The following is a 27,996-nucleotide window of genomic DNA, read 5'->3' on the forward strand; positions in this document are numbered from 1 at the left end:
TTTGGTAAAAGACATGAAGTTACGTTGAAACGGAAAGAAAACTGGCAAGTCCCAGAGGAAAGCGCTTCAGGATATACTGACGTCATTTACACCGATGGTCTAAAAACAGAGCAGGGTTCTGGAGCAGGAATCTACCTCTCGAATAAAAACCAGAAGTCGAGAAGCTTTTTCCTTGAGACAATACACAACGGCCTTTTCGGCTGAAGTGTATGCGATCTAAAGGGCGACAATGTGGATGATTGACGAGCACTTGAAGGGCAGGGGCATGCCAACCTGTAGCGATAGTTAAGCTGCTACTTGAAAAATCGTTAAGGAATATAGAAATCGACTGAACTCTGTTTCTAGATTCAATACGATGAAACTGCTCTGGGTACCCGATCATTGTGGTGTAGAGGTTAATGAAATCTCGAATGCTTTAGCAAAATAGAGTTCAATTTCCCCCCATTCCCGAACCAGAACCAGGATGTCAGTAGCATTGGCTAATGCTGCTATCAAAAACTGGGAACAAGCTTCCCTTAATGACAGGTGGCGGACCTTTAATGCTGCTAGACGCACTAAACTTCCCCTGTTCAGAATAGGAATTCTCCAAGATGATACGTGGAAGCGGAATCCAAGGGACATTTTCTATGTGATTGCCCTGCCTATGGACACTGGGGGCACTGAAACATTTACCTGCACTTAGGTGCTGGCAGACTTGCGTGGGTGAATTCGGGACTTTTTTTCGATTTTGGGGAAGCTCTGCCCTCAAGGTTAATCATGGTCAAATCGGATGATAATTTTCCCTTTCTTTAGTTCAGCAAGTAATTGCATATTAAGTCAATTAATTTTTTGGCCTCATCTGGTCCTTTTATTGCTACAGATGTCAGTAAGGCGTGGCTTATGGGGTTTCTATCCGACTTTGGCAGCTTCTCGCCATAAAGATAAGTCATTTAGAGAGCCATGAGGAAAAGCAAGGGAAGAGAGCCCCACAATGAGGGAAAGTGGCCCAGGAAGCAAATTTTCATTTAAAAAATGTCCAAGAAGTTAAACCAACATAAATGACAATAAAAAATTTAAGCTGTAAATAGGCCCTTATGGAAATATGTAATTTTTCTGCCAAGAAGGATATAGTACTGAAAGGTTGGAATGCAGCCAGGTTCAAATGCGCTTATGTGGTGAGGCAATGTTGGCCTTTATACGCAAGCATTGTTAGCAGAGGGGAGTTCTGTCACTTTTGTTGTGGGACCACCTAATAGACGAACAATTCGTCGGAAAAATCTGACATGTTATTCGCGTCATATGCGCGAGCTGACGATCATAGCTTCGGCAGGGGGACCAAATCACGGAGGAATACTTAAGAAAGTTAGAGAGTTAAAAAGTGTTGAGGAGATTTATACCGCGTCAAAGTCAGAAAAGGTATGCAATGTGAAGTCAGACATTCTGAAAGCACGACAGCAGGTACCCAGGTAGTGTTTGCCGAATTTGAGTTCATTTTAGAAATTTACACTGAGTATTTGGTCGAAACCCCGGTATGATAAAGGGTGGCTGTCAAAGTGGGAGAGGATTTAATAGAATAGCACATCGGGTGACACTTGCTAATGTTTGGTGCTAACTTATATAGAACTCCAGCGAATCAGGGTGTCTGAGTTTGATTGAAAAGATACACAGTTTACAGTAGAAACTGCAGACGAAAAGTTATAAAGTAACCAAGGTAAGGTGAGGAGAGAGGGAAGATCGCTGATAATAAAATCGAAATAGTACTGGGTCCTGAATGGAACCCTGCGGTACACTCGAGGTGGAGAAAAGAAACGGGATATGAAAATATAACGACAATGGACAAAAGTGTCTCTTTTGTGAATAGCAACGCCTGACGAGAGGGGGTGAAAGGAGGGGATTCCCGTCGATGCCGGAAAAACTTTGAATGCAAAAAGGGATAATAGGCGGGCCCGCATAAGTTTCTCTCTAGATCCGTATAATGTTCACCCCGAGTCCCGTTTTCTGCACAATTTTCACTTCCGGGCCTGGATTTTCTATCTACAGCTCTGTGTATGATAATGACAGCGGTTCTCCACGGGCTAGGAAAAATACAATCCACGAAATTAAAATTTATGAGAGGGAAAGAACTACATTGTTTGGTTTTTAGCAAGAAGGATGTGAGGAACGGGACTAAGATTGACTTCAAGGTTGCCAATGAGGTACCCGACTAAAGAAAGAGAGAGAGGGGGTGGGGGATTTCAGAAGATATTGAGGAGGCTGCACCCAATCGGGAAGGAAGTTGAAAGAGGAGAAAAGTTATAACCCGAGAAAAAGTAATTATAATGTAAGTCACACGATGATTGAGGGATTGAGCAGAAGAGTTTGTGAAATTGATGAGCGTGGGAGAGGGCTGAGTAGGATTGCAGCTGTTGTGGATGTGAGACTGGAAGCGATTGTAGTCTTCGCACGTCAATCCGCCGCAACATTAGCCGGGTACGTCCTGGACTTAAATATAAATGATCAGTATGATTTCCGGAAAGAGTTTCTTACGGATCTTAGTTGTGAACAAGAACGGAAAAGCACGTAGGGACCTTGTGAAGGAAAGAACTTAACAAGAAGGCAGGTTAGAGGGAATGACGTAAAAGAAACGCGGCTTTGATCATCACTAGGCCAGATTCAGACCTGCGAAATTGGTGCTTCGAGAGTTGAACTTGATAGGCCTCCGCAGAACATGGAAATCGATACAAGCGATTTACTCATCGTTTCAGGAGCAACCTAAGGAGTAACATCTGAAAATTGGGAAAACAGCCCACATGCAAATTCAGGAGAACGAAATCAGGAGCGCGGTTTAAATGATTTTTTGGAAGATGTAACTGTTGGGCCGTGCAGGTACTCATAAAGGTACATAAGGGTAGGAAAGGGTCCAAGGAGGGTCTGGGGGAGTGTTCCAGCGCCGGTAACCTTATGCCTGGTGACTATAGGGAAATTGACGTCACTGCAAACATTGAAGGGGAGAGAGGAAGGCTATAGTTCTTCGTATAGGTGGAATAACAAGTGGAGTTGCATTAGGTGGAGAAATGCCCAAGGTAATACAATCTTAAAAAGAAACAGAAAAAAGCGCTTTGGTACAAAAGGGAGGCTTTACCGCGATCTAGATGCCTCTATCCGTAGCCTTACCCAAATCCGCGTGATTTTTGACACTGCGAAAAAGCAAAGCGCCTTCAAGGAGTTCAGAACCCAAAATCTTATTTTATTTTATCAAGGCAAGTTTTAGAAATTCAGACGATATGGTACTAGTAAACCAAATAGATTGAAAAATAATAGCCTGGTTCTTAAATTTCATGCGTTTTGATAGAAAAGTTTAAAGGTAATGAACGATCCGAGGTAGACGGATCGACGGGCTGCACGGAAATTTGTGATTTGTTCTTCTGGTAAGGTATGATAAGATAGCAGCTACCGCATTGACAGCCAATCCCACCCAATGTTATCTCTGCTGACTTGATTTAAGATTCATTTCTATAACGCATACGTGCCATAGACAGGTCAATCTAACGCCAAGAAAGACACCTTCTGGCAGCTGCTCGATCCAGAGAACTATAACGTGCTACCGATGGTTATATCGTCATTGTGCGTGATTTTAATTGTCATGTCAATGAAAAGGTATACAGCAATCAGTGCCATGATGGTAAAGGCTTTTGCACACGAGGTGATAGTACTTCGAGAATTCCGCAAGTAGTGTCGACCTTTATCAGCGACCTTGAAGTGGAAGAACCAAAAGAAAACGAGGAAGGCAGCAGGACTTAATGACGCCGAGTTTTGGGAAGCGGAAGGGCTAAGACCTAACACTCGGCTAAGACCTAACACTCGGACTCAGTGAGTTTTTCAATCATATTATTGGTTAGGGTTGGCAAGAAAGTACGATCGCTCCAATATGGAAAAGGAAAAGTAGTCTAGCAAAGTGTCCAAATTATCCTTCGATTTGATTGTTATCCTATACTAGGGAGATTGTGGAGCGCATTCTTGATAAGTTCATTCACGACGTCGTTTAAATTACCCTAAACGAAGCTGGGTTTGTCATGAACTACGAACCTGGCACAATATGCTCTGTGTGGTTACACATGGAGAAACACCGCTCTTTCTATATTGCATTCTTGGATTCAGAGGAGGCGTTTGACCGTTTACCAAAAAATGCATCGATAATTCGCATTTTCGGGTAATTCGTGTAAATTTCTCGATCCCCAGAGTTAATTTTCATTATTTTGCACTCCTGATAGTTGATAATCCCGATATTTTGTTCTAAATCGTGAGTTCCTTGACTATACGAATTTTGGAGATTCATCGAGCTTCTACTATATATGGTTGCCATTTACCCCGTGGTGGAGTATAGCGCGTCAACTACCCTTATGCGACATCGTTCCCGGTTACCTGAGATCCCCCCTCTTTCGCTCTTGCTTTGCGTTAAGTGCTTTTGGGGTGGCCGACTCATCGCCCATCTTAGGAAAATGTATTCTACTTCATGGCTTAACCCGGAATGCAATTGTCGCCTTTCTTTAATGTGTGACCTATCCACTGCCATTTTCACCTTCCGATTACAGTGCGTACGAGCGTTATTTCGGTAGCAATAAAGTTTTAAAATTTGTAGATTTTCAGCTCACAGATTTCTGTTCCTTTTAGTCGCTCTCACGACAAGCAGGGAAGACTTTGAATGTATTCTTAAGGGCCAACTTACAGGGTGCATTACATACTCCTCTGTATAGGTGATGATTTTCAAATCTGAATCTGAATAAAACAGAATTTTTGGCGACTAACACTAATGAATTTAAGTTACTTTGTTCTGTGCTATTATTTGCATCATGTATCAGTGCAACCTAGATGATCTTTGTGATCGATGCATGAACGAACATTGCAAATTCAAAATCTATCACAGTGTCGTCACCCATGTTGCCCTCTATGGTTTTGAGTGCTAGCCTACTACAAACAAACAAACACCGCCTCGCGGTAATGGAGACAAAGATGTTGCGTTAGATCACGTCACGCTATGATCACGTCTGCAAAAACAAAGACATCCACTATTAGTATGGAGTTGAATCCTTTGTGGAAATATTGAAATTGAGGCGTCTTCGATGGTATGACCATGAAATTCATGCTCATTAACTGAGATTGATCCCAATATCGAAGTCAATGGAAAACGATCAAAATTTCGACCGAAACCTCGATGGGTTGACATACAATGATCATTTCAGAGGTTTTTGACTATATTTAGATCAAGGCTATGATCGAGAAACATGGCCAGGACGATCTAGATGACCCAACTCTCTACCGAACAGGGCAACAACTAAAGAAGAAGAGAAGTTTGAGGAAATGGAATATGGAGAACTACGAGAGAATACGTTTAGAAGGAAGCGTTTTGGTAGGAGTTTGCTCCTTTGTTCAACGATCTTTAGGATCACTGGTGAATTTGAAATCAAGAGGTCATTTCATTGAAAAGATGAATGGATATATCTAGAAACTGCTTCACTTTGGAGTTTTAATTTAGATAAAAATCTCCGCAAGATCAATCAATCAGCACAATAGAAGTTACGAAACTTTCCAATGTTTCCTCTCTATGCAATTTTAGATACATTAAGGTAGATTAGTAATCACGGACCCTTCTCCGTTATATGATAGAACGTTTCTCATGTATTCTAGTTTCGTTTTTCTAATCTGCGTATTTATAGCACAAGATCTCACAAATTGGAGAAGGTATCAGCTCTCTCTCGTTAATCAAAATAATATCATGCATGCGCGTTTATGTATCCATGTAAAAAGATACACAAGCATACATGGAATTTCTAGATAATAATCACTCTATCTTTTGTTAAGTCTATGTAACACAAGCCTGTAAACGAATTTTGTCAACAAATTTGATTTTCCGCGGAAAAAAAGAATAAAAATAGCCATAACACTTCACGTAATCCACTCCATTGCAAATAAAATCACAACAACACTAGAAAATTGCGCAATGAAAATCATACTAAATCTCGCACTTGGAATTTTCAAGCTGATTTTCATCTATCTTAACCTTTTTAGCACTAACCTTCAACTTATGTATTTCACGCTTCAATTTGTAGATTTCATTATCACGGGTCTTGATAATGTCACGAAGATGCGTGATCTCCTCTTCCAGTTGCTTGATTTTCTCCTTTTGATCCTTTTTGTCGACATCGATCTTTATGCTGGGGATCAAACTTCGAGTGTATTCCAGCTCGTCTTTGTAGATGCCACCTTGACGAAGGAGTTTAGAATTTTTACGTATCTGAAATTGAAGGATTGTTAGAATTAGTATCTTTTGGGTTCTAGATAGTGATATGTGGACCGTTGGAGGTGATCCTACTCACATGCTCTATCACATTTGCGTCCTGCATGATTTTCGAGGTTTTCCGGATCAGTGAGACTGAAGTATTCCCTAGAGGGCCCAAGATTCCAGACTCCTGGAAGTACTTTTGGGCTGGATCGACGGTAGCGGGTGCACTACAGTAAGTGCTCGTACTGACGCTAGAGACGGTAGCTGCGGTACTTGTCGTAGAGGTGATCGCGCTGAACGCTTGGTTAGGTGATGTTGTTACTATTGCTACTTTCTGATAAGTGCCCGCTTTTGAGTATTCACTATGGTCGGAGAGATTGCGGGCGTTCTCGTTCTGAGGAGGATCGTTAAGATCATATGTTGCGGAAATCTGTGCATCTACAGAGTCGCGTTTGTTATCTTGTTGCGCGTTAAGATCATTGAGGGATGAGCTTTCAGGCGGCTGAATGTCAGCTTGTGATGATTTGTTGGAGTGTTTTCGAGGGTGGCGTTTATTTTGCGGGTGATCGGGCTGAGATTCGGATGGTGATGCTGATCGCAATTGCCCGGGATTATCTAGACTTTCGCTTGGTGCACTATCGGAATCGGTACTTGTGAAGTACTCTCTTGGCATACGCTGAAGTTGCGGGCGATTAGTGGAGCTGCTAAGGTAGCTGTTGTCTTCCGAGAGACTTGGCTTGAGGTGACGATGTTTACCACGACCGTTGGCAGTTGATATTTTCAGAACAACTTCGGGATGAACTGCTACGATCTCATAGTTTCCTATGTTTGGACTGGATTGCCACTGAAATTGTAGCTTACCACCATTTTTCGTGGTTATGGTTGTGGTGCGATCGTTCTTGGAAGCCGCAGGATCAACGGGAGGATTTTTGTTTTCATCAGTGAACACAAAGTTAAGATCGGGATGAACGTATGTTGATCTACTGGTGGATCGTTTGCTTTGAGAATGATCGCTTCGATCTCGTTCTTGTTCCTGATGAAACTTACTAGTATCTACTATCTTGGAAGCACTATTATCTTCATCCACTCCGTGATGCTGGTTACCACCATTTGCATACGTTACTTGTTCGTTACTCGAAACCGCGTTCCCATTTTTACAGGCGTTATCAGTGCAAATAAGTGTATCAAAGGGGGACGGTGTACTGCAACCGCACTTGGCGAATAAACTACCGCAAGTATGACTGCGTTGAAAGCTGGCACGAATATCTGCCGAACTGAAATCACTATTAGGACTGTAATTGGAATCGTGTAGGCTGTTGCTTTTCGTTGTTACTTTCGCGGTATCTTTTCGAGTACTATTGTGCTGTTTGTCAGTTGTTACCTGTGCTGGTTGCGTGCCGGTACTATCAGAACAATTCGATGAATACATCTGATCCATGGTGGGGGTAGTGGAGCTTATTGCAGCCGAAGCAATAGCATTCATGCTGAAATGTTTGTGGTAAAAGTTCTGTGTCTGGCCGATATGCGGCTTTTGAATGAGTGGGATAGGGGTGGCCGACAGAGTACTTGTATCTAAAGTTTCCATTCAGAAGTAGTCTGTCTCCAACTTCTTGCGTGCTTTCTAATAATGATAATCCTATCAATTTGAATAATTTTATGACACTGATAAAGGGATTCGATTGTTTCTATTATTAACATAGTAACGTGAATCCATGGCTTCCAATAGAGATGGATTAGATAGGACTTAGGTCGTGTGCTGTCCGTTTTGAAAACATGATGGTATCACTTTTATTCAAGGTCTTTGCCAGCCGACTAGATGGTCAAATTCAATCGATTTACAATCCAAGGAAAGATATCAGATACCTCCTTCTTCCACTTGTCCTCGATTCACCCCTTCCTTCGCCTTTTCTACGTCCGCTAAATGATAGTCAATTTCGTGACTTAATAACGATTGTAGTCACGGTACTTCTCTCTTGATTATGGTCAATGCTAACCAAGTGCTTACTGCTTTTCGAAACACTTTATTTATTGACAATCCATTATTTTCTGTTACGCACCACAAGGATAATCGTCGTAGTGCGAGTGTGTTTATTTCGTGGGTTGATACCAGTTAAGGACTTACGTTATGGCCTTATCTTTGAACTTGACAATAGGGTGTAGCTATCTTGGCGCATTTAACCCAGGAGTTTCTTGAACATTTTTGATTGGAGGGTCGTTGTGTTGCGTGTATTGATCACGTGAAATCGAATGTCTGCCGTTTTAAATGGTACTGCCTACTTAAGTAAAGTCTGCAACTTCCTGACCGGAACGACGCAATGACGCCGCAGAAATGGTTGAATTGCTTTCACTCACTTGGAGTTGAATTTTGGTAGCTTATACACCTGAAAGAGTAATTATGAAATTGATTAATAATGATCGGTTGTATAGGACGAAAAATGTTGGGGATGAGTTTGGAAAAGGGAGGGAAATTCCGGTGTATGTCTTTGTTTTTCTTTTGTTTTTCGAGTGGTGAGTATGGGTGGAAACGGTGGTTTAATTTAAGAGCTATGGAACACATTAGATCTAGCTAGTTCGATGAATGATAGGTGCCTTAAAAATAGTTTAACTTTTGTTGATTTATGTGTTCTTTTTCGTATGCTTCAATAGTTTGTTCATAAGTTCAGTGGCTTTCTGATGATCTGCACATTAACAATTCAAAGGACAGCTATTTTTGAGACCTTCGGGAAAGGAGAAAGAAGGTGATTCTTTTCAGCCCTATATTTTCTCGGAGGGTTGGATTCGAAACTTTAACAAAATTGGACAAAATTGGTAAGATTGATTGTGTATTTCAAACAGGCTCGGATAATTTGCACCCCGGACCCAGTTTTTCTCCTATTTCAACACAGTTTCGAAAAAAGAAAATATTTGAACGTCCACCTCCGTCGACGAATATGGAGTTAAGCAGATAAGTCTGACCCACACCAATCCGCGGCTCAACGTTAAATATTGGTACCCTGATTGGTAATCTTGCAGGAACTTTTCGATAGAGGCACATCATTATCTGCTTTCTCGAAGAAATTGGGTAAGATACTGAGTGCCACGACACAGAACGTGAACAAAATAAAAATGACGGTGAAATCCTCTAGTTTGGAAGTCCACGCCTTATATGTGGTGTCGACATTGCCATCTCTGAGAGTTTCCGTTTTGTCATTAAAGAAGTCGAGTAATTTGATGAACGGGTTATGAAAATCATTTCCTTAATGCCTACGTGCTTCAGACGGGTCGATCTAATGCCAAAAAAGACACATTCTGGAAACTCTTCGACCCAAACAACCGTAACGAAGTGCCGATGGTTATGCGCCTGGTCTTAATTGTCATGTCAATCATCATCATCATCATCAACGGCGCAACAACCGGTATCCGGTTTAGGCCTGCCTTAATAAGGAACTCCAGACATCCCCGTTTTGCGCCGAGATCCACCAATTCGATATTCCTAAAAGCTGTCTGGCGTCCTGACCCACGCCATCGCTCCATCTTAGGGAGGGTCTGCCTCGTCCTCATTTCCTGCCATAGACTTTCCGAGCTGGATCAGCCTCATCCATACGTATTAAGTGACCCGCCCACCGTAATCTAAATGGTTGGTATGATTTTATCCACAACCTTTTTCTACCATGGATATTGCCCTTATAGACTTTCCGGGTGGGATCATTCTCATCCATACGGATTAAGTGACCCGCCCACCGTAACCGATTGAGCCGGATTTTATCCACAACCGGACAGTCATGGTATCGCTCAGAGCTTTCGTTGTTATGAAGACTACGGAATCATGTAGGGGGCCAAAAATTCTTCAGAGGATTCTTCTCTCTAACGCGTCCAAAAGTTCGCAATTTTTCTTTCTAAGAACCCAAGTCTCCGGCTTTGACTCTATGGTGAGACGTTTCGAGCGGAACAGTTTTTGCAAGCTGAAATAGGCTCTGTTGGCTGACAACAACCGTGCGCGGATTTCATCATCGTAGCTATTATCGGTTGTGATTTTCGACCCTAGATAGGAGAAATTATCAGCGGTCTCAAAGTTATAGTCTTCTATCTTTATTCTTCCCCTTTGGCCAGTGCGGTTTGATTTTGTTGGTTGATTTTTTTTCGCTGCTGACGTTGCCACCATATACTTTGTCTTGCCTGCATTGATGTGCCGCCTAAGATCTCGCGCCGACTGTCACTTGCTCGATCTGGATGAAGGCAGTTTGTACGTCTCGGGTCGTTGTTCCCATGATGTCGATATCGTCAGCGTAGGCCAATAGTTGGGTGGACTTGAAGAGGATCGTACCTCTTGCATTTACCTCAGCATCATGGATCACTTTCTCTAGGGCCAAGTTAAAGAGGACGCACGCATAATAGGGCATCCCCTTGTCGTAGACCGTTGTTGATATCGAATGGTCTTGAGAGTGATCCTTCTGCTTTTATCTGGCCTCGCACATTGGTCAGGGTCAGCCTAATCAGTCTTATCAATTTCGTTTGGGGTACCGAATTCTCTCATGGCCGTGTACAGTTTTACCCTGGTTATGCTGGCATGGGTGGCTTTAAAGTCGATGGAAAGTTGGTGCAACTGGTGTTCATATTCCAACAGTTTTTCCGTCGCTTGCCGCAGAGAGAAAATCTGATCTGTTGCTGATTTGCCTGGAGTGAAGCCTCTTTGGTATGGGCCAATGATGTTCTGGGCGTATGTGGCTATCCGGCCCAGCAAGATAACGGCGAATGTCTTATAGATGGTACTCAGCAACGTGATATTTTTGTGTATGAGACAGATAATGGCTCTTTGCCACTCATCAGGCATTAATTCGCTGTCCCATACCTTGAGCACAAGTTGAGAAACCACTTGGTGTATTTGGTCGCCTCCATGTTTAACTAATTCGGCTGTAATTCCATCGACTCCTGATTTTTAAGCCGATGAGTTGCACGGACTATTTCATCTATATTTGGTGGCGGCAGTATTTGTCTGCCGTTTTCAGTTGGCAGGACTTCCAACTCGTCGATGTTCTGGTTGTTCAGTAGTTCATCAAAGTACTCAACCCATCGCTCCAATATGCCCATTCTGTCGAAAATCAGATTTCCTCCTTTGTCTCGGCAGGATGAGCATCGAGGTGTATGAGGCTTCATCCTGCTTACTTGTTGGTAAAACTTCCGCGCCTGGTGCAGTTGCTCCCTGTAGTTTTCGAGTTCGCAGAGTTGTTGGACCTCTCAGGCTTCCTTTTCTGTCTGTGAAGTCGCCTCTCCGCTCGCTAGAGTTCGTGATAAGTCTCTGAGCGTGCCCGCGTTCTTTGAGAATGCAGCATCGCTCGGTATGCAGCATTTTTCCGTACCGTTGCTAGCTTACATTCATCGTCAAACTAGCCGTTCCGACTCTTTTTGCGGCTGGGGCCAAGCGTGTTTGTGGCCGTATTGATGATAATGTTCTTCAGATGATTGTGAAGATCATTTGTTGATGCTTCATCTCCAGGATCTCTATTGAGTGCGGTTATTGCGGCATCCATTTCCATCTTGTAGGTGTCGCGGAGGGCTGTGTTGTGAATGGCTTCAGTATTAACTCGAACCTGATTGTCAGAGGGGATTGTGGGTGATGTTGTTATTCAAGTTCGGAGCACCATGCGAACGAGATAGTAATCCGAGTCTATATTGGCCTCCCTATATGTTGTAATAATCATCAAGACTGAGAGGTGGCGGCGTCAATCAGCACGTGGTTAATATGGTTGAAAGTGGTCCCATCTGGAGAAGCCCAAGTATGTTTGTGGGCCGTTTTCCGCGCAAACCAGGTACTTCCAACAAACATTTCGTGCGATACTGCTAACTAAATAATCCGAAGTCCGTTATCATTGGTATCCTTGTGTAAGCTATGGGAGCCAACGTATCGCCTGAATATGGGTTCCTTCCCTACTTGACTGTTGAAATCTCCAAGTATGATTTTGATATTATACTTGGACAGGCTTCGAGAGTTGGTTCCACTGCCTCGTAGAAGGCAGGTTTTCAGTGTAGGATTGTCCGCACTACCCAGCTTCCAACCTGGGGGACCAGTACTCAGATTTTGTCCTGTGTTTAGGCGCGGGACACTCGCCTTCATCCTCCTCCGTCTCCACTTTTTCATGAAGGAAGAACTCCCAGCGATCTTCACGTGGAGGTGGAGATAGGGTTTGGTAGTATAGCAGGCGTTTCCCAGGTTTTATGCACCATCGTGGGTACCAATCCATATTTCGCCCTGGGACCTATACTACCCTTTGACCACCTGGTCAAAGGAAGTCTGGAATACGAAGCCGGCCGAAAATTGAACAGACTTCGAGTTTTCCATGGTGTCCCATGGACTTTCAAAACTTATATTCCTTTGGCATCTTTGGCTGATCATTAGCTAATTAGACTTGAAAGCCGGTAGAGCTATAAGTTTCTGGTCATGGGATTGCTGTGGTTACTCCTGTGGATACAATTTTGTTGACAGTAATGGACAATATTAAGTACTGAAGGAAAATAAGTTTAGAGTACCAGTAAAATGTGCTAAGAAATAAATTGCACCACTGCAATCATCACTATTCAGTGTTCAGTGGAAAAAGGAGAAGTTGGTGTTGCTTTTGAAACGGCTACTACCGATTGTTACTCATTGTCGGAAGCAACAATGACTTGTCGGAGATCTAGTATGGTTTTCAACGCACCCACTCTACGGTGGTGAATATCGCTATGCGTGTTGACATTGAATGTCAGAAACGCATTCAACACCGCCAACTGGAATCGAATTAAAGGGCCGATGGCTGACATAGTTGTTCCGGATATTTAGCCAGTCTGATCCGAAATTACCTCTCAGGGAGGACTCTCTTGTGCGGAACGGATGAAGGCCCTGAAGGATACTTCGTTACAGGGGGTACTATAGGGTTCGGTACTAGGTGTTTGGGCTTGTTCTGCCCATCCCAGAAGAGATTACCATTTTCGGCTTCGCGGATACCTTGGCTGTAGTTGTTACAGCATCGCGCCCAGAGGATATGGAGGTCTATGTGACGGAAATAATGATAGCGGAAACGGAACGGTAGAAGGAAATACACTGTCAAGTCGGTGGATATACGGTCACCTCAAAGCCGTCTATCAAATACATGGAGGTGATGATTGATGTCAAACTGGGCTTTAGGGAACTACTAATGCATGCATGTCAAAAGACAGCCAGTGGTTTCGCGGCACCTGCAAAAATGTCGCCGAATCTTGGCGGGCTGAAACGCTGTCGGAGGTGGTTTTTAGCTAGAGTGGTGCGATCGATTCTGGTATATTTGTCACCTGATTAAGCAAGTGAAGCAGGTGAATTCGGTTTACCTGTTATTGGCTTTGATTGTTTGCAGCGACCTTAGAACAACATCAGATGATGATACCAGCCGAAAGCTGAAAGAAATGAGTGTGCTGAGGGTTACACAGAACACAGGAATACGGGAAGAGATTAGCAAGTATATTCTCTCTAAGATCTTACTCGTTTACTCGTATTTGTACTTATAATTATTAGATTGGATGCAGTTGGTGGATGTGAATGTAATCCATCTTTTAGTTTTATGTAAGGATCAATGCATCTTTTTGGGGCAAATTGCAATGAATATAAAGAATATCCTTGAACATTCGTGTGTTTACCCAATCAACTACGAATTACTCTTCATCTTGAAAAAACACGTACACAAAACACAAAAAAGCTAGGAAAAAACAAAAAGAAATTTCATTCAACCCAAATTTCAAAGGTGCAATAAATCTTTTACAACGTGTTTTAATGACTTATTTGCGACCTAAATTTGCACAATTTCAAAAGTTTACTCAAAAGATAAATAAAAATTCTGGAGGTTGTATTACTCGATGCACAGAAATTATGGTTCATAAATTGTAAGCTTTCTATTATTAACAAAGTCTCGCCCTTGCTTACATGTGAGTATCTATTTTAACGTTTCCGTGTTACATTAGATATTATCAGCCGAAAGATGAACATATTAGTGAATCATGGCAGATAGTACACCGTGAATCATATAATGAACAAAAATTAGGATAAAGGTTGTTAGTTGGCTTTTATTCAATGTGATGTTCTTTGAAGTTTTAGTCTAGATTTCTCGTAACTTTTTAGAGTGGTGCTTAAAATGTTTAGATTCATAATCCCTGAAGTATATTGTGAGTATGATTCCAGTGTGTTCTACATTTTCATTTGGATTGGATAATGTAAGAGAAAATTCTGGAATGACTTGCCAAATTACTACCCTTATTCGTTTTGAGAATGAAGTTAGTTAGTTCATACAAAGGAACATCCCAAGGGAGTCCCAGATTGATAGTGCTTTTTAAGATGAAAGTTGGAGCTGTGGGCTAGTCAACTATTGGACCTTCTCTTGATGTCCCTTAATCTGGTCGTTTGAAAAAAGTTTTTATCTAAGTTCTAACAGGCCTTGTAATCAAGGAATCGTTAAGGACCCCAGGGCATTGACTTCACAAACAACCCTCTACCAAATGGAAGCTTCTAGACAACAGATTCCACTGGCATATGTCTCCCTCACTTCACTTTGTTCCTAAACAGTTGAGCAAACAATCAAACTCGCAACAGCTGCAAGTCTGCAGGTTGGCTTCCAGCCGAATCGGTCCATACCACAATATTAGTTAGCACTTTAGTTAGTTATCGGTTTGCAGGACTAATATGCGGTAATGCAATTAGCTAGTCAACAATTTCTAGAAGAAAATATTAAGATGCAATGTCAACAGTAACGATAGTATGCAAATATTTAAGAACTGCAAGTTTAATACAGTAACACGGGTAACTTATTAGGTGGGACTTCCTCCACCTCTCCATGTGATACCAACGCTAGAAATCATCCGATGGGTGAGTGAAACTCAATTTATGCATATGCAATAATCAAGTACACACGACTAGTCTGTGAATTTTATTAGCGGAAATGGCACCCAAATTAGGAGAAAAGTGCACTTCAAAGAGTGAAAAAATTGACGAGAAAATGTTTACTTATATTTGACGGTATTCCAATCATGTGATATAAGTGTTCGTCTCCTTTAGTGATCGGATTAAATTGGAACATTGCCGAAGAGAGTATAATTTTATTATCACCTGGAACTAAAAAACGCAGAGTGTTCACCCCGTAGTTCAAGGAGTCTTAGCTACCCTGTCGTCCCTTCTAGCCATCTCCATCTTTTTCGCCTTAAGAATGCTTTGAGTGTGATGTGTCAATCTGATCCACGTGGACCTTTCCTCCGGTGGTGGCGATGGCAATTCCACCTTCTGCAGAAGAAAAAGGGTGTGTCAGGCTTCATCCACCATAACTTTGCAGTTAATGGAATCGGGCGACGGTGATTTCCCAATTGGGTGCGGGAAAGACTGAAAATATCCATGTTCGCTGAGCAGCTGTGTTTGTAATAGTCAACCTCACCGTGATTTCGATTGAACTACGCTCAGACGTCTTTGAGGAGATGCCCTGGCTATCTACCCTTCGATGCTCTTCCCCAGAATTGCTGCCATACAGTGAGAATGCTGGCTCTTTTTCACAATCGACGGCAAACTTATTTTCCTCTCTTTTCTGAGATATATAGACTTCCGCTCTGCAGCATGGAGAGCAATCGGAATAACTCCTGCTATTACCTTTACTGCTGAACTTCCGAGATGGTACGATAGGAGGACGCAACTCTCAAAGCTCTATGCTGTTGGCATGCGGCACATCCTCTTATTGACGACCACCAGCTCATACTTTAGAATCGTAAGAAGGACGAACTGAATCGTACTCATCAACATTCGGCCTTTACTAGATAAGAGACCTCCGCAAGTTGCTGCCTGATGGCAAAGTCTTGTCTGCGGTGTTGAGAATCTGCTGGAAGAAGTTCATCCTCCTATGTATCACATTGCTAAGGTATTTCACCGCCGGGTTCGATAAGACCTTGACTTCACCAACCTGAATACGGAGAGTCGGGATTGCCATTTCGATTTTCTCCAAAAATAGGGACAACCCATGCTCTAGCTATTGATTCTTCGCATCACCATTGACGACCGTGAATGGAGCGACCAATGACACAACATTATCCGCGTATCCGACCAGATGAGATCCATAAGGCATCCTAAGCCATAGCAAGCTATAGTATTAGGCGTTCCAGAAGTCCGAGCTAAGGATAGACCCCTGGAGCGCCTCTATAGTGACCTGCACTCTTCGCTACCCTTCCAGAATATCCCAGACCCCCCTCAATATCATTATTGAAGAAATTTTTTACATCTATCTTCATCAGGAGCACCACTTGTCGGCCGTGGCTCTGTTCGCCTCACCTATTCTCATCCCGTGGACCACTTCATATCAATTGGATCATTTAATTTGATTTTTGATTTGATAAGCTTCTGAGGCATTTCTCCAGTTATGCACAACTTACTGAGAGGACGGTATGCTGACGGCGCCTCGGAGTCTCCTTTGCCATTGGTTATTAGCAGGGTGGGGGGGAGGGGGGTTTAAATTCTGCGGTTAAACATGCGTTGAGCGCACTGAGTAGCAAGCCCGGCTTATATTTGAATACAAGTTTCACCATTTTGCTGGGAATGCCAACCGGTCCTGGTGCTTCTTATCCTTCATGGCCAAGACCGCCTTCTCCAGTTTCTTTACAGGAAAAAGTGAACATTCCTCAGTAGTCAACATCAGCTCGGGTGAGATGGGTTGGGATGGAATTGGGTCTGCGTTAATATCACTCGTCTTGGCCTCATGAGCGCTGTGGAATCTGCCCAAGTTTGATGCAGTTCCTTCGTAGACTTGCAAATTCAGCCGTTTACAAGATAACTTCCCTTAACGAGGCCCCTTTTGGGCGCCGATGCATAATCACTAACGGTTCGATCGTATTTTTTTTTATTCGGGTCCGGGTCTTTTGGCTCGTTTACTCCGTTTCATGAGAGAACTTTAGCAAATTTGCCAACGTCGATTTTCCCAATATGCAAAAGGTAGGTATTTGCTTAACGTCAGAATATTGGCAGGAATTGTTTGTTACTTTGAAGGAAATCTACAGGTGATCAGGGTTAATGAATTCGTCTAGTACTAAGCATTGTTGTGACGCTGACATTAAGGACTCTATTCTTATGGATGCATGTCCTCTCAACTACTTACCGATAATAGGGATAATAAGTGCTACCCTGGCGATCATATTTAAAATATGTGTCCTTCTAAAATCTGGTCGAGCTATGTCCCATCCGAGAGCTTTGGCGTTAAAGTCTTCTTCAATTAGAATTCTCCTTTCGTGGTCCGCATCTTGCCTTCCAAGCCATCGAGCCTATTCCGAAAAGCGGGCATTGATTTATTTGGTGTGGGGTTCAAAAGAGTCACTCTTGCGCAATAAACCCAAATCGAATCATCTCTTCGATCATGCTACATGCTACAAGTTGACTTTATCTCTCATATATGTAGATGGTAGCGCTGCTAAATATTGTGGGACCGCGACAGCGATCGCCACGACATCTAAGAGCGAGGGAAGTCATGCCGATCCATATCAGGGATTATTTCAGACAGAAAGCACATGGAGTCTTGCCGTATTTATCGTGTCGTATTTGCACTCTTCGCACAGCGTACGAAGGCGTTGGCGAATAAAGGAGTCCAAATTAAGCGCCAGTGTTTTAATTTGATGGGAATCCAAGTACCAACAGTGGTGATCCCGGTAGTTTCTTCTTTTCGCGCACCCAACGCGGGCAGGAGAACATCGAACATCGCATCGTGGTGACAATCAGACGGTGCGTTAGCGAGTTCCCGACATCCAGCAGCAGCGTATCTCAACAGGCAGTAATCGGATTTCCGAGTATCGATCCCCGTTTTTCGACATCGGAAACCTGCATTCGCTTGTCATCGCAAAACGCATGCTGCATTTTTTTTTAAATTTCTGAGTATCATATCTGGCGATCCATATTCACCCGCGCGCACACACGAGGCCGGCGCAAGTGCAACATCGCAGTCCCAATCGACAACCATATTGAAAACGCCTATCACCCCAACACGCGACTGCCCTGATGTTCGGCTGTATTATCTTCCCGGTCATGTCGACTCCGTCCAGGTGAAAATACCTGCATTTTGGCGACCAATACCAAAATTGTGGTTCAGTCACATCAAGTCACAATTTACTAGTAGCCGAATTGTGTCCGACTCCGCCAAATTCTATGCGGTCGTTGCCGCGCTTGACATGTCCGTTCTCGACGAGATAATGGATATCATCGAGAATCCGTCAAAAGACAATAAATACGCTGAGCTAAAAATACGCTAATAAATTGTTTCGCGGAATCCCTGAAAGACGCTTTGGGAAAGGCGTTATCCGATCTAGATTTGGGCGATTCTAGGCCAACACAATTACTATGGCGCAGCTAAGCCCAGATACACTTCGCATGTTTTGGCTTAAAAGATTACCCACCCGTGTCCGGGAGATATCAAGCGTTACAACACACGTCGATGTCGAACTTGGGGACTCCAGGAACATGGTGAGACAAATTGCCAACATAAGGGAACGACTCAGCCGCTTTGAAACCCAATTTAGGAACCGTTCAACGTCCCGACGCGGACGATTTCGCTCCCGCACCCCAGCACATTTCTGGAATCGGAAAGTTAACCGTAACAGCGCCATTTGCTTCTACCACTGCCGTTTGGGCGACAAGGTGCGAAAGTGCACAAAACCGTGCGCTTTTCAGGGAAACTAGGCACCTCATGGCCGGTAGGCGCGATTGGCGGCGGCGAAGCACAAAGTAATCGCTTAGTGATAAGGGACAAGGACGGAGGCCAACTTTTTCTCGTTGATACGGGAGTGGACGTGTCCATCATTCCACCAGATAGACGAACGGGACCAAATAAAGCCTACTACCCCAAACTTTTCGCCGCAAATGGTACAACAATTTATACTTATGGCGAACGCCTACTCACGTTGAATTTGTGTCTGCGTCGAGCATTTAGATGGATGTTCCGAGCCACAGACGTGTCCAAACCAATCCTGGGCGCAGACTTTTCAAAACATTTTGGACCACTAGTGGACGTTCGTCGCAGGAGGCTAGTAGACTCCATATTAAAGTTGTCCATCGACGCCCAGATTTTTGCAGGCAATGCTGAAGTCATATCTACTTTGAACGCTAATTTCCACAGCTGAATATCCCGTTTTCCCGCGGAGCAGCAAAAAATGGTCCATTGAGCCTAGGGGATAGCCAATAGCTGAACGCCCGAGACGCTTGCCACCTGACAAGTTTAAGTCAGCGCGTAGTGAATTCGAGTATATGATCGAGCAGGGGATCTGCCGACCGTCCAAGAGCCCCTGGGCCAGTCCGCTATTAATGAAACAGAAAAAATATGGTTGGCATCCATGCGGAGACTATCGCAGACTCAATGCGGTCATCGTTGCCGATAAGTATCCAATCTCTCAAGTCCATGACATTGTGCAAGGGATCAGTGGCAAAACAATATTCTCAAAATTAGATCGGGTACGGGCATTCCACCAGGCCCCGATCTCCGAGGAGGTCATTCCCAAGACGGCGGTGATCACATCGGTTTCATATTTTGCTTCAATAACCTTGATGACATCCGCATCGTGTCGACATCGATGGAGGAGCATGAGCAACATTTTCGGACCATATGTGAACGTCTGGCTGAACATGGGCTCCGCATCAATCCTGAAAAGTGCACACTCAGGGTTGATCAAGTGGAGTTTCTTGGACATATGGTCACGAAGGATGGTATCGAGCCACTCAAGATGAAAGTCCAAACCATTCAGGAATTCCCGAGGCGAAGAATGTCAAAGATCTTCGACGTTTTCTAGGGTGGTCGAGCTGACCCAGAATCGACGTTTGTGTAGTGAATGTGAAATAGCATTCACTCATGCACGTGAAGGTGAGTTTCTTATACAATTTAGCCTTCTTCCTCCATTCAGATGAGTTTTCGTGTGTCGTGATCCATTCTTCGAACAAGTCATAGGGCTTCCTTTATCAGTACGCTTGGGAGCAGCGCTTTTACGTCGAAGGATATTAGTATTTCATCACTTTGTATGCCCCGGGCTCGTTGAATCTGGCAATGTCTTCTATGCCGTTTCCCACTGTCCTTTTAAGGCCTAACCTATTCACTTCTTCCAAGTGCCACTTCGCAATATATTGGGTAGGTGAATTCGTTGCTGTGCTTTCTTAATAATGGGTTTGCATTCTGCTAGAGCCTTTTCCACACAGGTTTTAGAAGATAAAACACTGAAGAAGGGGACAGTTGGTTCCCGAAATACGTATTTGTATATATTACTAAATACTTTTGGCCAATAAAAAGGAAAATATCTTCAGAGGCAACTTCACTAATAAAAATCCGCTGCACGCCTTCTTTAGTGGAACAAAATTCCCATTTTCTAGCAATAAAAACACAACCTAAGTTCAACAACGTGATCTGAATTTTTTTTTATCAATTTTAAATTTTTAATATCGTCCCCCTTCAAATTGTTTTGTGACCGATTCCCAGTGTATGTTATTATTTTAATTGGGTTGTATCAGTTCTCGGAATCAAACTGAATCCCAGAAATGAAAATAAATTATGGACCTGCAATTGCAATCCTTGCTTTTCAAGTCAGCAAGTGGTTCTTAGCAGATGTTTCGAATGTCCACTCAGTTATCTTCCTTGACAGCAATAGCACAACAGCAAGCACAATGAAATACAAAACTGAGTATTAATTTCTTTTTTCATTATTGTACTACAAAATAGTTATTTATCTCATCTTTGTGGATCTCAGGGCATTCACATAGTTTTGTTTTTTCATATTCTTTCTTTCTCCCATTAAGTGTTCTCCAGCTTCATGGTCAGGACCTCTGTTATAGTACAAGGTGCAATTCTATAGCAATGGGTTAGTTGCCCAGGACACAGGAGGACATCGAAACCGGGGCAATAACTAATGATGTGGTAAAGGACATAACCTCCGTGAGATACAGGCCCAATTGTAATATTTTCTTTTTGTTTTTATTGTTATTTATTATTTTAAAATTAAAGGCCAGTTCCCACAGTGATTTAAAACCATTTTTAGTTTCAAGGATTTTCATTAATTCATATTAAAGTAATAATTGTATATTTTGTTGATTTACTAAAATTTACAGAGAATATTATCCACCAAGCATCAACGGTCATATATACATAGACAAATTTATCTACGGCTGCCATCATATCCATTCATAGATTGTGTAATATTGTTGTTTGTATACATACTTCGCTTCACTTCCATATGAAAATAGATAAAACAGTGTTGGTGGTAAATATTCCGTTGAATAATACGCTATCAATCCTTTTGTTTTATCGCATAATTAATTTCGATATTATATTAACGAGTATTGTGTTTTTCAATCTATACAAGTTTATCGCTAACGGTATTTGTATGCTGTCATAGGTGAAATTTTCAAAATGGAATTTGTATTGATATTTTCTAGGACAATTACTCGTATGTAATGAGGCTGATGAGGTAAACAGTGGAAAATGCCTAATTTGATATAACCTGAAAGCTGCTCTTTAATTAAAATTAATGATATATCAGCTTATTTCGTCATATGCCTCATTTGGATTTGTTTGTATAGGTGCAAGCCCGGAAATTCCTTGTGAAGGATAAATTGCAAAGTTTTAACAATTTTCCGTGAGGTACAGAAATTCAGTTAGAATATCATTGCGGTTTTGAATGTGGATGCCATTAATCTATATGTGACACATTGACCATCAGTTACACACCATCGTCGCCGGTCCTTAGAATTGTGTTCCAGCTCCTTCCAGGATTTTTCAAGAAGCTTACAGTCTTCGGGTATTCTGTGGCCATGATTTTCAACCTGAGGTGCGGGATTTTACTGCATGTTAAAACAATGGCATTGTCGTTCTTTCCTGTGTGACCTGTTCACTGCCAATTTCGGAACTAATATTATTTACTGGATATCGAGTTGGGAAGCCGGTGTCTCATTGAGGTAGTAATTTTGTCTGGGGTTTGAGAGTTCTATATTCACTCAAAATATCCCTCGACAAGTAAAACGAGTTTAACAGGGGTAGAGATTTGTGGGATGAAAATCTGTAAATCTTTAATCTTCTTTGCGCTTTGGAAATAGATGCAAATGGACTGATCTTCCAAACCAAAGTGGAACAATCTTGCCCATTGATGTGCTCATGTGTATGACGGTCTCTGAAAGTGGTACCGAATTTATCGCTGAAGTCGCTTACTATGTGCGACATCCCTTGCAAAAAAGCATAGAGCATAGGAAGGGTTTTGAAAGTTAGTCAAATCAGGTCGGCTTTCAAGTTGAGCTATAGGGCTTCGAGGACTTATATTAAAGAGAAGCGCAACCATGATTTTTTTCATATTTTTCTGTTGGGTAGTTTGCGAGACGAGGGCCTTATTTGAATGTCAAATCGGAGTTTGCTGTCAAAGGTCACAGCTAGTTCCTTGTAAGCGGCAATCACGGCTAAGGGTTGACCTTAATAAATGGGTGCCGGGGGAGAAGTTTTTAGTGAATAGCATAAAGAGTAGCATTCTTTCACACAAAGCGGCAACTTGTTAAGAACGCACCACTGAAATAATGTGTCAAGGTTTGACTGAAGGCCGCACTGATCAGTAGGCGAATTGGCAACAGGAAACAATTTTAAATCGTCTGTATATAAAAGGCTAGGACAGATAAACAAAGAAGGAAGATCATTCACGGGAAATGATAACAGAAATGGACCGAGGATGGACCCTTGGGATACACCCGATGAGGGAGAAGATGGAGACGTGCTACAACCATTGAAGAAAACACGATTTACTCTACCATCTAAGTATGATCTTAACCAGGATAAAAAAATCCATACGATCTGAGTTTGGTAAGAAGCAAGGAGGGATCAATGGAACCGAAAGCTTTGGAGAAGTCAGTACAGATTGTATCGACACCGTTTTTTGTATTTAGTGACTTCGCAACAAAGTTGGTGAATTCCATCAAATTGGTCACAGCGGGCGACTGTGTGGAAACCCACAATGAGGTGACCCAAGCGATAAAAAAGACAGTCTTTTACATATCCTTCAAACATTTTTGAGAACGAGGAAAGGATGGATATAGGTCGGTAGTTTTCGGCTCGGGTATTGTAGCCTTTCTTGTGGAATGTCTGAAAAAGTACCTTTTGACAATCTATTGTTATAAATGATAGTAAGGGGAAGGGAGATGTTCGGTTTACATTTTTTAGGGAGAGGTTCAGAATGGCATCGGCACCGCAATCACCAATGTGAAATGCAATTACGCACAAAGTGCCGAACTCTCAAGACACCATTCCATCGAAAGTTGACGGCGATGGCACTCCCACCTTCTGTGGAAGAAAAGGTGTGGCAGGCATCATCCATCACGTCGTTGCAATGAATACACTCGGGCGACCGTGATTTTTCGATTCTGTGCAGGTAAGATTGAAAATATCCTAGCTGAGCAGCTGGATTAGATGATAATCTACTTCATTGTACTTCCGATTGAACCACGGCCGCATGTCTTTTATGAGATGCGCGGTCCATCTGCCTCTGGATTCTCTTTTCCAAGATTGCTGCCTTGCGCAGAGAGCTCTCTCTTCACAAGCGACATGTTCCTTATTTCCCATGGCTTTCCTGAGGCATACAAGCATCCGCTCGGCAGCATGGAGAGCGAGCGGAATAACTCCCACTATTACAGCTGGCTCCGATATGATATGAAAGGCGGGCACAACTCCCAGATGCTCTCGTCTTTGTACTTGCGCTAGGCGCTTATGATACATTTCCTTACTGACAGAGTCAGCCCATATTTCGGCACCGTAAAGGAGGACGGTCTAAACCACGCGCATGAACAAGCAACACCTTATTTGATTTAATAAAAATATGTTTTTCCTATTCGCTAGTGTTAATTTATTGGTCTTGCAAATACCGATATTTCGGGATCCACCTGTTCCCTTCAGAAACATTTTAGCTGCAGCAAATCGGAAACATTCTAGCCGCAGCCCTATCTACGGCATTGTGAATCTGCTCGAAGAAGCTAATCTTCGTGTCTATGCCGAGGTATTTTACCGCCGGCTTCGACAATACAATGGTTTCACCAACCTGAATAGGGGGGAACCCTCTCCTTGGTCAGCACAACGACTTGAGTTTTCTTGAGTGCTTGGGAGAATCCATGCTCAGCCATTCATTTGTTTACTCCCCGCATATCCATTCTCCGGGAGCGCTGAGCTTGCTCAACTGTGCGTGTGGTAACTGCCGCGACATCGACCGCGTATTCGACCAGATACGATTCATCAGGCATTTCGTGTCGTAGAACGCTATCATATAAGTCGGTTCTCTTAGAGTATGGTATGGTGCTTTAAATAGTCCCTAAACATCCGTAATAGGTAGCCTGGAGTATGAAAACGATTCTCCAAAGCCTCCAGAATTGAAGGCGTTTCTTACGTCGAGGGTCGACAGTGTCGACTCTGTGCCCCAGCCAGTTTTACCGCTTGGACCATCTCCTCAATGGCATCAATTGTGGATTGCCCCGCTCTAAAACCATATTGTGTTGGTGAATAGTCTCCTGTACCACATATTAGTCAGTCAGTCGTGACATGATGGGCTCCTCAAACAGCTTCTTCGCTGTGTTCAACATAGTAAGCGGACCATACGCTGACGGCGCCTCGGGGTCGCCTTTGTCTTTTCTTATCAGCACAAGTCTCGCAACTTTCCAGCGGGAAGAGAAAACATCCGCTGTCAAACATGCGTTGAATGCGTCGAGTAGCAACTCCGGTTTGTATTTACGTACGAATTTCAACGCTTCGTCAGTTCGGATGGGGTGGACAGGGAAAAGGGCCTGCACGATTTATTCCATTTTGATGCTTCTATAGAACAGGCACTGAGTTTTTTGGAAAGCAGCTTATATCCGAGGTTCCATAGCTCTGTTTATGTCGTTGATTAGCTCCCGCTAGCAGCGTAAATTCTTTCGTGGTGGAGTTCCTTTTTCCCACTCTTATACTCTGCGGTTCTAAGCGTCACTTTATCTTGGTCTCTTGCGGGTTGAGCATTCCGGCAAATCTGAGGCAATTCCTTCCTTCCTAGGCTTGTAATTTCAGTCGTCTACCAGTATACGGGTAATTTTTCGTGAGGCAATTTCCTTCTGCCAGCCGAGGAATTACAAGCTCCGGCAATAGGGTTCATTGTTGAATGTACTACAGATTCAGTTGCAGTTCTTCTATCTGTGGCGGGTTTTTGCCAGATGGCAGAACATTGCGAAGAGCCGTCTGTCACTTCGAAGGAAACGTACTGATGATCACTGGCCGTGAAATTTTACAGTACTTTTCAGGACCCTCTAATCGCTTAGAATGATGACTTCCATACGCTTTTATAGAGAGTCTTCAGAAGTAAGGTGGTGGGCAAGGATAGACTCCTTACGATCGGGGTAGATGATCTGGCAATCAAATGTCAGGGTTGCCATATCAACTATCGATTTGCCAACATCCCTGCGCACGTGCACAGGGAAAAACCGAGGAATTATACCTCGGAGGAGACACTGGGTGGAAAGCATACCGAGGTCCCTGAAGAAATCTCGGAAGCGCTAGAGGCGGAAAGGAGTGGATCAGTCAGTGAACTAGACCTGCTGCCCAGTGAAGAGCAGAAGCTGGACGACCTAGATCTAGATCTTCTAGGGCCTAAGGTGGACAGCAACGCACAGAAAAGGGTCATGTCCAAGAAGGAGGGTGATACTCCGACAGTAGAGAAGAGTTTCAAACAATAACGGAACTAATGGCCAGCATTAAAAAAACCTAGATAAACCTCCACCATGCGACAGCTGCATCTTCGGTAATTGCAACGGCAAATTCCAAGGGGAACATTCGAATAGTGCTGGTTCAGAAACCCTGGGTGTACGGGGGGCAGATTCGCAGTCTGCAAGGACGAAGCATGCAGGGAATTTGGGACTCCCCTTGCGAAAAATCAAGAGCTTGCATAATTCCTAAATGTAATTTAAAATATATATGTCTTTCAGAGTTCCTGACTGGAGACCTTGTGGCTATCCAAGTCTTACTGGAAGCCGGGGAGAGCACGCGAGAGGCAATCGTGGCATCAGGCTACTTTCCAGGAGACGACATCCGGGTGCCAGCGGAGCTAGTCACTAAACTGGTGAAGTATATTGGGAAGAGGGCGTCACTTTTTCTCCTCAACTGTGATGCCAACGGCCATTACGAAGTCTGGGGAAGCAGTGATACCAATTGAAGAAGTGAGTATCTTCTTGAATTTATTCTTAGCAATAAGTTAGAAATATATAGCATAGGGAACCCTGCAGCATAAGTGACCACACAGATAAAAGGTAGGGATAAGCTTCGCACTGTTTATGTTCGTCATCTCATCTGCGAAGGTTTGAATCGACATTATTCCTGAGATCACTAACGTGTCATCATCTGAGACAGTACTGAAGACAGAGTATATCTTGATCTCGTGCTCCTCGGGTCCATCATCAATGTCACATCAGGTGCACCGTTCTGCTAAATAACTGTCGACATCAGCTGCGAGGCAACCAGGAATACAACTCTTCACCAGGAATTTCCTCATCAGACTTCAACTAGTCGAATTGATGGATTCCAGGATCCCTAACACGCAATATTTGCTGATACTACTTTGTCTGTGAATTTCATTTTCGGCCAAGCCAGCCAAGCCAGTAACCAATTCGATGGCATCAATGGTTGATGTGGCTCTCGTTCTGAAAGGCCTGCATGCAACAATCGGGAGGGATATTTCATAGATTACCCTCTCTAGAGGATATATGGGTCTGTATGAGGATGGTACGCCTGGAGGTTTACCAGCCTTAGACAGCGATACCAACTTCTGCTGCTTCCATGCTGCGAAAAATGCCTCTCGGAAATGCACGTTTCGAACAACTCGGCGAATATGTCCGGTCTGCATTTCACGACGAGGTTATCATTACTTCGTCCGGGCCTACTCAATTAGATAATATAGAACCCAAAGGCAATGAGCATAACGATCTTCTATTCAGGAAACGTTGGTGGTTGATGGAGATACCGATGAATTATGTCAAATGATAAAAAACAAATTTATGTTCTGCGCAGCGGTCAAGAGGCCATTGGGAGAGTAAGAACTGGTTTGTTTCCTGGAACCCACGTGCTTTCTGGAAATGAGAGATCTTGACTACCTTACAGCAAAGAGAGAAGTACAGACCGCCAAGTACGACTGTCCGGAAGTGACCAATGACTGGAATGGAATAATCTGAAGTTGCTGAACAACACTGGAGGAAACTACTCATCACGGGGGAATAGTCCGACCACACCAGATGCTTAGATTATGGGGTCACGTCTACGATCTACTGTTAACCTTTAAGGAGGGCTGCGTCCCACATATGCGACCAGGTAGATAACAAGGAGAGTATTCGCAACTAAAAGAAGAGTTTTGATCTCTGCAGTGATTGTGGTGAGTTTGGTGTGAGCGTGCTGTCGGCTGGGGACGGTGTACAATCTTCAGAACAGAATTAGAAAAAGGTTAATATGTTCCGCACCTACAGATCAGTATGCATCGAGGTGCTAGCGCGAATATAAAAGCTGATCTACTGCTTATCATTGAACAGTGCCGAATCAAGGACCCAACTTCATGACACCGCGGCAGGTACCGCTGTCATCTGAGTTCGCAACTGCACCCGCCTTAATAGGTGCAAGCTTGATGCTCTATTGGACGCCATTTTGGGTGTGGAACTTCAATGCCAGAGCATGGGAATGGAATTCTTGTAATGGCGGCAGGAACAAGGCAGGAAGCTTTAAATGTTACTTCAAAGCCATTCCAAACCTCAGCCTGCT

The 27,996-nt window shown here is 43.3% G+C and overlaps 1 protein-coding gene across 1 annotated transcript in view; it reads right to left on the reverse strand.

Moving 5' to 3' along the window:
• The window catches only part of LOC119651059 (cGMP-dependent protein kinase, isozyme 1), an 82,846-nt gene that overhangs the window by 30,148 nt on the left and 24,702 nt on the right, over positions 1 to 27,996 (reverse strand). Inside the window, exons 2-3 of the mRNA XM_038054388.1 lie at positions 6,333 to 8,619; positions 6,032 to 6,250 (exon numbers count right to left, since the gene is read on the reverse strand). Coding sequence (XP_037910316.1) covers positions 6,032 to 6,250; positions 6,333 to 7,823 — 1,710 coding nt within the window. The 5' untranslated portion in view covers positions 7,824 to 8,619. The remainder of the gene's footprint in view (positions 1 to 6,031; positions 6,251 to 6,332; positions 8,620 to 27,996) is intronic.

This window comes from Hermetia illucens, chromosome 3, assembly GCF_905115235.1.
Source record: "Hermetia illucens chromosome 3, iHerIll2.2.curated.20191125, whole genome shotgun sequence".
In the NCBI taxonomy this organism is placed as follows: domain Eukaryota; kingdom Metazoa; phylum Arthropoda; class Insecta; order Diptera; family Stratiomyidae; genus Hermetia; species Hermetia illucens.